General features: G+C 35.4%; 1 protein-coding gene across 3 annotated transcripts in view; it reads right to left on the bottom strand.

Moving 5' to 3' along the window:
- Window positions 1-14471, bottom strand: part of ema (C-type lectin domain containing ema) — a 335572-nt gene that overhangs the window by 61755 nt on the left and 259346 nt on the right. For all 3 annotated transcript variants that reach the window (XM_090407474.1, XM_090407476.1, XM_090407475.1), the window contains exon 21: window positions 5640-5937. In XM_090407474.1, the coding sequence (XP_090263600.1) occupies window positions 5640-5937 (298 nt within the window). The remainder of the gene's footprint in view (window positions 1-5639; window positions 5938-14471) is intronic.

The raw sequence follows: 14471 nt of genomic DNA, 5'->3' as shown, positions 1-14471 counted from the left end.
ACTGAAGCTAGGACGTTAACGTTTTCCTAAAGTCCTGGTGGTGCCCCTGGCGGGCTATATTGGTGGTTCTTGGCCTTTGGGCTGAAGTTCTGATAATTGTTTCCCAAATTTGGGGCAGTCTCATGCATCCAAATTTGTTGAGGTTTGGCATGTTCCTAAGGGCTGAGGCTGATTCCATGAATAGTCTTTCATACTTGAACTTGCTGCGGTGTATGACTATGGCTTTCTTCCATCTTATTCTGTGGCGAGTATCCAGAGCATGGTCTGCAATTGTCTTACCCAAACAGGCAGGACAGCAAATATCAGAATCTCAGAACACAAGGATTACATCTGATTTCACCAGTACAGCCACTCTGGGCTTGCAGACCACGCTCTGTATACTCGCCACAGAATAAGATGGAAGAAAGCCACAGTCATACACCGCAGCAAGTTCAAGTATGAAAGACTATTCATGGAATCAGCCTCAGCCCTTAGGAACATGCCAAACCTCAACAAATTTGGATGCATGAGACTGCCCCAAATTTGGGAAACAATTATCAGAAGAACTTCAGCCCAAAGGCCAAGAACCACCAATGTAGCCAGCCAGGGGGCACCACCAGGACTTTAGGAAAATGTTAGCGTCCTAGCTTCAGTTCTCATTTGCTGTTATGTAGTACTTGTGTGCATGTGTCTTTGTATTAAGTTTCCAAGAAGATGGCAATGTGACGTTTGCCGAAATATTGGAAAGTATATATTAAAGTTTATTTAATTTATATTTCTCGTATACGCTGTCAATTCCTTAAATATTAGTTATCATAATCACCATGAAAGAATTCAAGTAAAACCATGTAACTTACACATTATTTTACATATTCCCCATGAAGTGTTATACACTTGTTACAACACTGCTGTATCATTTGCAATCCTCTGAGAAAAAGTCTTTCCCTTATTGCACAAGCTAGTCCTCATATGCATATATGATTTAATCACCTGTGGTAAATTTTGTTCGCAAGTGTTTCTTTTAAATTTGGGAATAAGAAATAGTCAGATGGGGCCAGGTCTGGCAAATAAGGCTGGTGAGGCAGGCATTGAAAGCCCAAGTTGTGTATTGTCTGTTGGGTTTCATGAGCAGTGTGAGCAGGTGCTTGTCTTGCAAAAGCAACACACTTCTGCTCAGTTTCCCCATGGCATTTTTCCATCAGTACCTCCTTCAATTCCTGAAGAGCTGTTGAGTAAACTGCTGATGTAACAGTTTCACCTTTGAGGTAAATGGTAAGATTACACCATCCATATCCCAAAAGACAATGGCAAGATCCTTCCCTGCTGAATTTTGGGTTTGGAACTTCTTTGGTAGTTGAGAACCTTTGTGTCTCCACTCTATTGCTGTTTGATCTCTGGGTCATAGTGATGAAGCCATGTTTCATCAACAGTCACAATACAAGTCAAAAAAGTTTGCACCTGATTTCTCAAAATGACCCCAAATTCCTTGAGATGACAGCACATGTTCTCTCTTTTGGGCCAGTGTTCAAACATTTGGAGACCCACTTCACTAAGAGTTTCGGTATGTCCAGATGTTGGTAGTTAATGATCCCAATTCATTCCCTGGATGGCAATGTTTTTGGCTGGTATTTGATTATCACCAAGGAATATGGCATGTGCATCGATGTTTTCAGGTGTGATCACCATCAGGAAGATGACCCCAGGTCTTCCTCACCTGGGGGTCATCTTTTTTTCTCAGAGTGCCTGGATTTAAATTTGGCCACCCATCTGACAACTGTTGGATATGCTGGGCACAATCTAGTCTCTCACAAAGTTTGGTGAATCTCAGTTGCAAACTTTTCTTGCAGCACGATAAACTTGATGACGGCCCACATCTCTGGTCTTTGAATTTCTTCAAAACCTCTGATATGTCTTCTTATATATCCTAAAAGAAAAAGAACCATTTGATGAAACATGGAGGTTAAAAGGTTTTAAGATATGTTCTTTCTTGTGGTTATATCAGTTGTTTTAATATAATTTTTCTAGGTGTTTATCAGAACTTTTCAGACCCTCCCCTCCATAAATTAAGCAAGGATTTCTTGCTTAATATAATTATATAATTGCACATTCATTTCACTCTGACCCTATTTGTTCTTTGAACTCTAGGGACACATTCAGATACTGCCTGAATGTGAATTTATGGGGGGGGGCTAATTTTTTATGGGGGTATTGTACAAATCAGAGTATGAAAAGAAATTGGCTGTGTAGGCATAGGGCAACCCAAAACAATTTTATCACTATGCTGCAAGTAAAAGAAAAAATTAATATGGTAGAATAACTTTAATGAATGCAGACAATACTGTCAGAAGCAAATGCAGTATTTCAGATATGAGTTTTCCCTTCGCTAAGACTTATCAACCAAGCGTAAGTAATAAGGTGCATGATGCTACCACTATACAGTGAAAAGATAGGGATGTATAAGAATGAAGTTCAAATGCTGTTGCATATTCTGGATATCAATTCATCAATAGAACCAAATGGGATATCAGCATGTGCACCAAAGGAATGTTCAGCTGAAATGGTTGTGTAACTTGAATCTCAGCAAAGTAAAGATCCCACAGGAATGAAAAAAATGTATGATAATTCTGTTGTACAAGGATGATGCAAAAACCAATGTATCTAGCTACTGACCTATCAGTATCTCTGGAGAGTGAAGAAGATTTTAGAGAAACTGGTAAGAACTTGCATAAGGAAATGAGTTAACATACAAGCTATACTTTGCAAAGAACACCGTGGGTTTACTAATGGAAGATCATGTTTTAGCAATTTCCTCATATTTTATAATTATGTTATGGCTGAGTTGGATAGAGGGTATGGATACATGACGATACTTTTTGCCTTTGCAAAGGCATTGATATACCACACAAAAGGCTGTTGCAAAAATTGGAGACTATGGAATTGGAATATAAACTATTAACTTGGATAAATGGGTGGTTGATGAACAGGTATCAAAGAAAGTGGTATATTGCAGGTGTGAATATATCCAATTTAAGGTGACCAATAGTGTTCCTTAGGGATCAGTCCTCAAACCACTATTGGTCAATCTATACATTAATGATATTGGAAAGGACTTGACAGATGTACAACTGTTTGCTGATTGATGCAAAGACAGGCAGGGAAATCAGAGATGCTACTAATATACAATGCTTACACAATGATTTAAATGGAACAAATGATAATGGCTGTCAATTGAATGTTAGTAAGTGTAAAGCTCTGCCTTTCACATGATATTTCCAGTGACATATTATCAGGGAATGTTTTCCAAACACAATTGGCAGAATTGTGTTGCAAAAAATTGGAGAGGCTAGGGATCCTTCAGTTATAATTGATATGAAACTGAAGTTGAAAGGTTACATTGCAAAAACAACTCAGAGGATAACTGCAATGTTGAAATAAACACTGGCAAGTAAGGAAAAGTAATTGTTTTGCCTCTTTACAAGACCTTGGTATGATCACATCCTGACCATCATGCATAGATTTGGTTTCCTGGATAAAGTAGCTCAGGAAAAAATTCCAAAGAAAAGTAACACACAGACGATATCGGATTATGAAATGTAGATTATGAGAACAGATTGAGAGTATGTGGACTACAGACACTGGTAAATAGGAGAAAGAGGATGATATGGTAGAAGTCTAAACTTATGAAAGGGTGTTATAGGTTATCAATTGATGAAATTTTTCATCACATGGAAGTAGAGAGAGGACCAGGAGGAAATCTGTGGAAGTTAATTTTGTGTGCAGGTAAGAAAGGAGGATGAAATCTAGATTTCTTTTCTTACAAATCAGTGAGTGAGTGAGTAGAACAATTTTTGCCTATTCAATTAGTGAGTGCATCCAGTGTGAATGAGTTTAAGAGAAAGTATGACATCTGGCATGCAGGATCTATTGCCCCTTTTGATGAGTCCTTTGACACCTAGGAGGTCCATGATGATAATAAAAGTCCATTTAATAATAATAAAGCTAGATCACTAAGTGTACTTTCAGTGAAAAACCCTTTTCTATCCTTCATACAAGTATCTTAAGTCTTATTGCTGCACCCTGATTTTGAGAAAAATATATTCCAAATTTGGAATATATTTTTCTCAAGTCTCCATAGCTCTCAGGTAATGACAAAATGCTTTGAATGGAAAAAGATCTAGGTTTAAATCTCATCTAATGTGTTGTCATAAGGGCTTTTCAAATAAATGCAAGTTAGTTGGTTTCATATGCAAGTGACAGGGGTTTTCTCCTCCTAGGAGCTCAAATTGTTCATCCCATAAAACAAAAATCGATTTGAGAATGTGAGCATCGACAGACATAGCAGATGCCTAAATAACCTAACATGACCAAGTTACTTGGCTGTGATAGATTATTGAGCTAAAACATCAGAAGGAAAGTGAAGTTATTTTTAAGTTGAAAATTATTTTTAGTACATGATTAAAATTAAAAGGATGTGTGTGGGGATGGGACTTTGTCACCTGACACTTCTACTATCAGGTGACAAAGTCCCATCAAAAATGCAAAGTTGCATTGTTTGACTGATTTTGACACAGCATTAAATATAGTTCTTTATGTGGATTATGCTCTACTGAAACTTTTAGTACAAATCAGAGTAAAATGAAGGGATGGGCCATGCAGGGTTCCTTGCAGATTCAGATTCCACTGTTTAACTATTTTTGAATATATATATGGAATATAGTCAAGTCTCACTATAGCAAACACCACTAAAATAAGTTGCAACCAAATTCAGATCCTTTTGTATTGCACCATACTAAAAGAAATTCACTGTGCTAAATTATTCATGTAGTCCTTACAAGTTTGCTACAGTAAGCGTCAACTTATTTTTTATATTGCCTAAGATTCACTAGGGAATTCAGTCTAAATGGATTAAAATGGAGGGAGAAGAGGATTTATGTGGTGGAGGGACTTTCCTGCATAGATACATCTATAAGTAGCATTGTTCAACTGTTTGACCAAATATTGTAAAGTTCCCTAACAATTTTGACACAAATGGAAGGCGAGGTTATGAAAAAGGTAGAAGTAAAATTATGCAGATAAATGGCTGGCCTGGTTGGTTGAGTGGTTAGCATATTCACTCTCCAGACAAAAGGCTGTAGGTTTGAATCCAAGGGGTGGACATGGATGTTTATGATTATCTGTGAAAATACTAGTGGTGGGTAGTAGATGCCGTTGGTGTATTGTGGTGGAGATGGAGAGTTGTAGAGTAGGTGCCCTCCCTCAATGAATCTGGAACTCCCTGGAGGTGTCAAGTAACAATAATAATACACAATTTTAAGTGATTTAACTAGTTATTCTTCAACTGATCTACATCTTAAAAAAACAAAAGCAGTGAAAAAGCAGGAGGGCAGCTGCAATTTAGAAGTTGCTAGTTGGCTGAAATTATTTTAACTGTTGAAAATGCAACTTCCTCTCTGAAATGCTAGCTAATAAAAATGCAGCCAATAAATAAAACTACCTGTAAAGTAGCTGCTTCTAAACTGCATCCGACTTTCTGATTTTTTCAGTACCTGACTCAGCTTTGTACATGAGGTTTTTTTTTCTTTTTTTAATGAGATGTGAATACATCTATCATGATAAAAGTAAACTTTTCATTCATGCATGAAGTTATTAAAGAAACCCACCAGAAGAATGCTCACTATCTCTCACTGCATGCAGTCCATATCTAAGTGGTGAAGGGCATGGATGAATGTGCTCAGGAAGATCTAGAAGACGAGCAATCTGATGCATCTTCCTTTGTCTTGCTTCAATGCGTCTTTTAGTTAACCTCTGCTTAGCAGCCATGCAACGAATATGATCATCAAATAAAAATCTAGCTGCAAGAAGAGGGGTACGATTGTTGGCTGCTGCAGCACTAGCTTGCCGATGTACAGTTATATGTAAGCATCGACTGTCATCCTTATCGCCTGTCACTTCAATATCCTTTAATAGATAAAACAGCAAATAAGGTTTATGAACTGCACTTACAAGAAATTACGCATTATATAACAAGAAATCCTTACAGACTTATGTTACTGAAATAAAAAAATTACTACCAATACATGATTCAATAAGATAAGTGATGAAATATTTACAAAAGAATATTCCTGTGCATCTTATTAGCAGATATTCACTTAGATGCTGAACAGCATGGACTGGCAATTTGGAACTTGCCAGTCCAAGTCAAACTTTAATACCACAATATTTTATTGTGGTATTAAAGCAGTACAGAAAATACTTTAATACCACAATAAAATATCATGTAACATCACTTGATTAAACAAGACTTATATATCAGGGAACCAGGATAGTATTTAGTTAAGTATAGGAACAATTTCAACAGAATTCAAGACAGACACCATCAACATACATATCACTGGAAAAAAAAATATATAATCTCTGTATTTCAGAAATCAGAGAAACCATGTGAGATTATATCATATATATCAGTAAGTGGAGTTAATGAGAAAAGAAGACTAAAACAAGTGAAATCCTAAAATATAAGATGATTTATGTGGGCAACAGTAATCAAGGAAAGGACAGAGTAGCAACACTAAAATTTCTTGAATGGAGTCAATTTTTAAACCTACTGATACTTATTGTCACACCCCTACCAGTAGCAAAGAAGTAAAAATGAATTCTACTTATTTGGGAGGAAATAATTTGATTCCTGAAAAACAAACCACATATTAAAAGGAATATTTTGGGAAAAAGGTAGGACAAATAAAAAAAATTACAAAAACTGACTAGATGAACTAACCTGCACATTCCACTAAGATGTTGGTAAGTTCACCCCCCCCAACACACGACAGTGAAATTGCCATACAGATTCATGATTACACTAGGGATATATGAAATAAGAAATTATCACTATTTTGAGCAAGATAAAATCATTACCATATTGAAAAGAAAATACAAAAGCTTTAAAAGCAATCAAAGTCAAGCACCTTTCAGATATAAACAGTTAACTCAAATATAAAAATATTACTGGGGAAAAGTGAAGAGTTTGAAAACAAGAACCAAACTTTGGAAATTTATATGGCAAAATCAGAAGAAAACATTCTTTCATTCAGCCAATGATTAAAGCAATGGCTTAACTCCCACTGTCAGATCACTTCCATGTTTACTAGAAGCCTTAAATAGCTCAAAACATACAAAAAAAGTATGTTTTCAAGGAAGATACTCCTTTAAGACCTATACAAAAGGTAAAGACTTACCAACATACAACTTGTCAAAGTATCTCACTTCTTCGCTGAAATGCCTCACAGGTAAATCTTCTCTATATCGTAGATTTCATTTAAAAAAAAAAAATTTTTTTTTATCTTGCTTCTGCCTACGAAAGATTATTTGCAAACCTATAGTGCATTTTGTACTGTGGATGGACTAAGGATTTTTTTCTATTTTTATCGATTTCATATATATATATATATATATATATATATATTGTTAAATATTTAATGGCTGAATGCTGAGGATTTTAAAATCAAAACTTTAATAGATCACATGACTAGTTTTGTTGGAAAGTGACTTCGTCAGGTGTGACAGCATAAAAATATATAAACAACAGAAAGACCATAAAAGCATTGCATTTCATTTGTAGACTTAAATATTATGAACTGCTAATGATCTCTCTCCCCTCCCCCATCTTCCTGCAGAAATGCAAAAGGAATGATTTGTTAGATGAATCCCACCCATGAAAAGCTATAAGCCTCTTATAGCTTTTCATAGTACAGCTGTAGTATATAGATATTAGTATCATCGGTGAGCCAAGGGTTAGAAACCTGCTCTAAAGACCAGACGGCCTTGTTGGCCAAGTGGTTAGCATACCCACTCTTCAGCCAACAAGCTATGGGTTTGAATCCTGCCGTAGGCATGGATGTTTGAGATTGTCTTTAGGTAGAAGATGAATTTCATCACCTGGTGTGAGACTACTGCTCTGCTTATTGGAGGTCTGAAGTGGCTTGAAAAAGATCCATATTTGGTCTTTAGAGCAGGGCTCTCAACTATGTAAAAAATAAATTAAAATACAATATATATATATATATTACTAGAATGCTAGTTTACTCGGTTTGTTATCATATTGTTAAATATTTAATGACTGAACGCAGAAGGTTTTAAAATCAAAACTTTAATAGATCACACGACTAGTTTCATTGGAAAGCCGACTTTGTCAGGTGTAACAGCATAAAAATATATCAAAAGAGAAAGACCATAAAAGCATTGCATTTCTAATACAGCAGAACATGACAATTAACTGTAATTAAAGTTTAAATGAGAGACTGAGTTCTAGTTGAAGCATTACGCACATGTGTGTGTGTGAAATCACGTGTGCACCAATATTGAATGGCAGAACTGTGAGAGTCTGGCAAACTATAACTTAGATTCATGTAGGAGGCATCAAGAGCTATTTCTTTCAATTCCAGAATTTGTCTCTCTCGTTCACCATAACATCTGTGAACGTTGGTTGTTAAATCCCAGTGTATTTGATGCTGGAGACCATCACTGGTGTTTGCAGAAAACAATACATGGCTGGACAAGGCACTGGCCCGAATTCTGTTGCAAGAAATGTCTCTCTGGAGTTCTAAGTGGAGAAGGATTGAATTTTCAGTCTGACCATAATATGGTTTACTGTATTCACAAACAATTCTGTAGACACCTGGAAACTGAAGATTGTGATGTTTCTCTTTCATACAGCTTAAAAATGACTGGAGTTTGGGTAAAGTTGTGCAAAAAGTCTTGATGTTTTATTTCTTTAAGATTTTTGCCAGATTTGGGAAAAGAGAACTAATATTTTGCATTTCTGCAGGAGGGAGACAGAGAGAGAGAGAGATCATTAGCAGTTCATAATAATTTAAGTCCAGAGTTCTAAACATCCTTCTATAATCAAATAAATAACCTCCCATATCAAGTGATTAGCTGCCATGCTTTACCAGTCATGTTAGCTTACTGGGAGTATACTCAGTATTTTGGAGAGGAGATGTTGGAGGGTATGGCTTGGATTCCTCAAGCATACCTACAAACTACGTGCACAGACAGAAGATCAGGATAATTTCCTCAACAGTTGCATTTTGGAATGAAGCAACATTCCACATTTTAGAAAATATAAGTAGGCGCAATTTAAAATTTGGGCTTCAAGTTTACCCAATGAATATCTAGTATTAGACATGAGGATTCTCAAATGAATTTCTTCTGTCTACTTACCAATACAGAGTAGTGGGTCTGTTTCTTTATATAGAAAACAGTAAATAGTATTTTTTATTTTACTGCATTCTTCCACAATTATGAAGGATGTCCCGACATTATTTTTTGGTTAATTGAGGTGTCCCTGCATTTTAGAAACCGTGTAAAACAAACTTTGGATGCACATTTCCTCAAAAGTTGGCTAAGTAGAAATAGACTAAATTCCCTAGTCATTTTGTAGTGCTTTTTTTTTTTTTTTTTTTTTTTTTTTTTTTTTTTTTTTTTTTTTTTTTTAGGCTTATAAGAAGGATAATGTGTATTTGTCTAAGATAAAGTCCAAGGATTTGTCTAAAGATAATTTGTCAGGATAAAATGTACATATAAGTGACTTCACTGAGGTTAAAACAAAATCAGTAACACTGTGGTCACAATTACACCAGAGATACTGGAAAATGTCCCATCTTGCCTTGTGTTACGCTAAATGGTCTATCATGGCAAGGTAACATTAACTTCTTGATAACCTAATTAATGCTCCAATAGGGGTGGCAAATCTACCTGCATAGTGTATTATGCTGTCAATTGCATGTTCTTTTTTCCAGTTTTGTAGGATGAAAAACTCAAGTTTCTGGGATAGAAAACCCTGCCACCTCAGTACAAGACGGGTTAACTCACACTTTAGTTGAAAAGCTATTCTTCATATCCTTGATGAAATTTGAATTCAGGTCTTTCCAACCAAAGAGCATTATCAAAACTGGCTGAGCTATGAAGGCTCAACTGGAAAAATGTGTCAAAAGCTAAGTTACAGGTTGGAAGAAAGCATGAAAGGCTGGTCGATTGGTAGAGCCTCTGCTACTAATGGTTCAGTTAAGTAAGTTTGAGCGCGGTTAGTAGTTAGAAGAGGACCAATCGTTCGATGCTGTCGGCACACTCTCCCTCGACAAGTCTTTGGACTCCCTGGAGGTGTCAAAATAATAATAATAATGTCTGGCAATACACTTGCTTCTCTTTAAAGAAAGGCTCAGAAACTTTCCTTTTCCATTTTTAAATTTTCAAAAAAAAATAACTTACTCAAAGATTCAAACAATGCAAATCATTTTTTACAGCTAAAATTAACTGATGTTATACAGTTAAAAAATTTTAATGTACTTATCAATTTATAATGTATAACCTCTAGGGATGTATCATATTATAGCAAGTAAGAACCGTTATTATTATTATTATTATTTTTTTTCATCTGTGCCACAGAAGAGAGGTCACAAGACCTATAAAACAACAGTGGCACATTTGGGCAAGTGGTTAATGAGAAAGGATCTAACAAGTTTCTTGAAAAGTTGGAAGTTCTACCCACTGGTACAAACAAACATGACGATTGCTGCTCCAAAGAACAGAGGAAGATGAAATGAAGTATGAAGATGAGAAATCAGTCAGAATGTTTTAAGTAGAACTGTAACACAACAGATGCTGACCAATGGCTGCTTATGTTTTCATGTGATTAAAGAAAAGCAGAGGAATTGCCCAGTGCAATACAGCAGCACCCATGAAAGTGGATAGTTTTAGTAGGACAGTACCTATTAAAAAAAGGAATAATGTACACAAAAAATACCTATAACAAAGTGACTGGAGAGTGTAAGAGAGGGGATAAGCTATCAGACAGATTATTCTCTTCTGTACACAATGAAGAATTCTTAGGGAAGTTTTGAGTGCACCATTCCAAATGTGAGAAATGAATTTGGGATTTATAAAGTGTTTGAAAGTCAATTAGAAGAGTAGTGTCTGAATGAAAAAGAATACCAAGTTTTTTAGAGGCTTAGGAGGGCATAGGTAATATGTTTATGCCAAGATAACCAAATCTAAACATTATCAAAATGTAAAGGGTGAAGTAGGATCTTTCTTTATGGTAATAAGACAGGACAGTTTTTAATTACGAGTTTCTGATTAGCAATTTCCTTCAGAATTGGTCTATTTTTCAGACGGTAAAAGTAAAATGTTTTGGCTATTTACATATTCTTTTAATGAAGATAGTATATTAAATATAGAAATTGAACAGAACAAGGCAAAGCCAATTAACTAATTTGAGAGAGCAGAAATCTGATTCTTTGATTTGATCTGCTCTTACATGACATTCTTATAAAGCATTTCTACCTACATCAACTCTCACATATATGCTCATGTTCCTCTGGATCTTTTTTTCCCACCATTTTTCTCATTTTCCTTCAAGGTGTTAATGACACCTTGTCTCAATGATGTGTCAAACTTATTTAATACTAAAATAGGATGGTTGATCATATCTGAAAAGTCTGTCTCTGAACTGCATTGTATTCTCTGCTGTCTGTAGAGTAAAAAAACCCTGTCACCTCTATATGAAACTAACTACCTCACATCTTAGACAAGATCCAAACCAATCATCATTATCAACTGAGCTACAGAAGCTCCTATTCATGCTTAGGTGAAGAATGTACCATGTCTACAATCTTCCATTTTTAAAATCTTCTGGATTCAGATTTCCTTACACTATTATTATTATGTGACCTCCAAGGACTCATTGAGAGAGGGCACTCTACCACTCTGTCTCCACCATTTAATCTGCCAACTATACAGAACTGCTACTATGCTACTACTATCATCACCTACTGTGATGATAGTAGTAGCAGTAGTAGATGACACACAGTGGCATCTACTACCCACCACTACCACTAGTATTTTTTGTCTGTCAACTGTGTGTTCTCAAGGCCAATTTGCCTCTATGTGGGATTAAAAAACCTGAGTTTCTGGGAGAAAAAAAAAAAAAAAACATCTGTATGAGATCGGCTAACTCACCTTCGATTAAAAAAACCTGTATAAAGATTCCTCTCATTGCAACAAGAACTTAATTCGTCTTTTCCAACCAAAGGGTGCAATGTACCTTTTCTTCCAATTGCACTATGGAGGCACTATTCAGTAACATTTGTCTGATGTCTTTACCACTTTCAAAATTCTGCAAATTACTAAGGCCTCTTTCTCAAGATGGTTTTGAACAGCTGCAAAGCATAGGGCATTCCAACTGTCCAAACAGTGAAAGTCTGCTGCCTAGGTTATTTTTACAACTCCAATTATTCACAACTCTATTTGGCTTCTGTTTTCTAACTATCCAGGATGGAAGAGATGCAGAAGTATCTGCCATAATCAATGATATAACACAAATCATCCATTCATAACTTATTTCTGGAATGGTATTACAATACCAAATGAACTATATTAAAAAAGATGTTTATTAACTGGCTTATATTTCACTGGATGTCAAACCACCATACTCAGAGCACACTACATTCCAGTTACCACTTGACAATGAGTAAGTGAAACAATAAGAACTAGATCTTTTGTCTGTTACAATTTGAATTGTTTCACTTAGTCATTGTCAAGTGTTAACTAACATGTAGTGTGCTGCGAAAATGCTGGTTTGAAATCCAGTGAAATATAAGCTAATTAATAAATACCTTTTTTATAATTTAGTTCATTTGTTGTTTTTCCACATGACATCCAAGACTTTTTAGTTTTCATGGACAGGCTATTACTTTGACTTCCATTTTTTTGCTTCCAATAATTATTTTTTCTATTGTTTATTAGACCCATGTATTCACAAGAATATAGTAATTCTATTACTGTAAATATTTCAACTAGAAATTAACTGGTCATCAGGATAATCACAGATTGAAGCTACAACAAAAAATTTTAATTCTATTTACAGAGCTGAGCCATGTGCCAGATGACACCTAGTAGGCAGTTATAATAAAATAAGATGACAATTAAGGCCCAAATTTAAAATTAAGTGATTTGAAATAAATCTCTTTATTTTGCTAATTTTCATCTAACTTCCTATTTAAGTTACCATATTGTCTTTAAACTTGCCACAAACTTAACTTGGCTTACACATTCTTGAATATTACTAAAGCCAGGTATTTCTCTGATCTGTTTTCTATATTTCTACCATTGACACCATCTGTTTACTCTCCAAATTTCCTTCCAAAAGTTACCATCTATGTGCAATGTTTACCATTTTCTATAGCTTAAATGATTATGCCCCAGCTAGAAACTGGCCTGATTATTTTGTACCATCACAACACCTTATCTTTTTTTTTTCATGACTTCCATTTTGCTACTTTCAACCATGGCTCTCGTTTTTAGCATACCCTAAGCCCACATGATGACTTACTAGTCATGAACTTTTTATGACTTCTTTTCATGTATGGCTTCTTTGAACTTTCTATGTTTACCATAGAATTTTTATTTTATCTTTGCAGACAACTTCACAAGCTGCTTCTCTGAGTCCTAAGGTCTGGTTCTTGTTTTTCAAACTTTTACATAACATTCATTTTAGAGTTATTCAAGTATGATTCTTTTCAAAATTTTGTGGCTTACAAATGAAAGCCACTTGTTTCTGTAACATTTGGACTACTTAGAAGACATGAGCGCTACCAAAGCATCCATATATTCACTTTTTATTAGTCCATTTGATAAAGGACTCAGTGACCTGGCAGCTGTTTCAAACTGGTTGGTTCTCTTCAGATAGCAGGCATAAACCTCAAGAGAGGAAAAACTCTCGTTTAGTACTAAAGAAATTGATATGTCAGAGAAGTATTTTTCGTAAGTGAATGCTCAGCCGGTGCATAAAAGTGAATAGGCAAAGTGGATATTAAATCTAACATTATTTCAAAGCTGAATGTTTGTAGAAACTATGAAAGTTTCATAAGTTGACCTGAGAGCTTACAAGAATACAATCCTTGGCATCCCTGAGTTGCCTTAGCATGAACTACTTAGAAGACAGGAGCACTGCCCAAGCATCCATATATTCATCTTTTATTAGTCCATTTGATAAAGGTTTCACTGACCTGACAGCTTTTTCGAACTGGTTGATTATCAGAGACTAAACCTTAAGAAACCTCAGGGACTAATAAAAGGTGAATATATTGATGCTTGGGCAGTGCTCATATCTTCTAAGTAGTCCAAGTTAAGGCAACTCAGGGATGCCGAGGATTATATTCTTATAAGCTCTCTCAGTTCAACTTACGAAACTTTCATAGGTTCTACAAACATTCAGCTTCAAAATAATGTTGGATTTCATATCCACTTTGCCTATGCAATTTTACAATGCCAAAATTAAGCCTTATGGCTCTTTATTTAGTAATTAATTTTAAATGTTATTTATTTTTTCTGGCTATATCGAAGAGAAAGTAAGTTTTCAATAACATTCAATAGCACAAGGTTTCCCAAACTTTTTTTTCCATGGCCCAGTTATTTTAATACTTCATCTTCGTGACCCA

This window comes from Typopeltis vanoorti, chromosome 17 (genome assembly GCF_054136105.1).
Source record: "Typopeltis vanoorti isolate ZY-2024b chromosome 17, IOZ_Tvanoo_1.0, whole genome shotgun sequence".
Classification (NCBI taxonomy): domain Eukaryota; kingdom Metazoa; phylum Arthropoda; class Arachnida; order Uropygi; family Thelyphonidae; genus Typopeltis; species Typopeltis vanoorti.
Note: the sequence above shows the minus strand (reverse complement) of the source record. Positions and strands in the feature narration are given on the sequence as shown.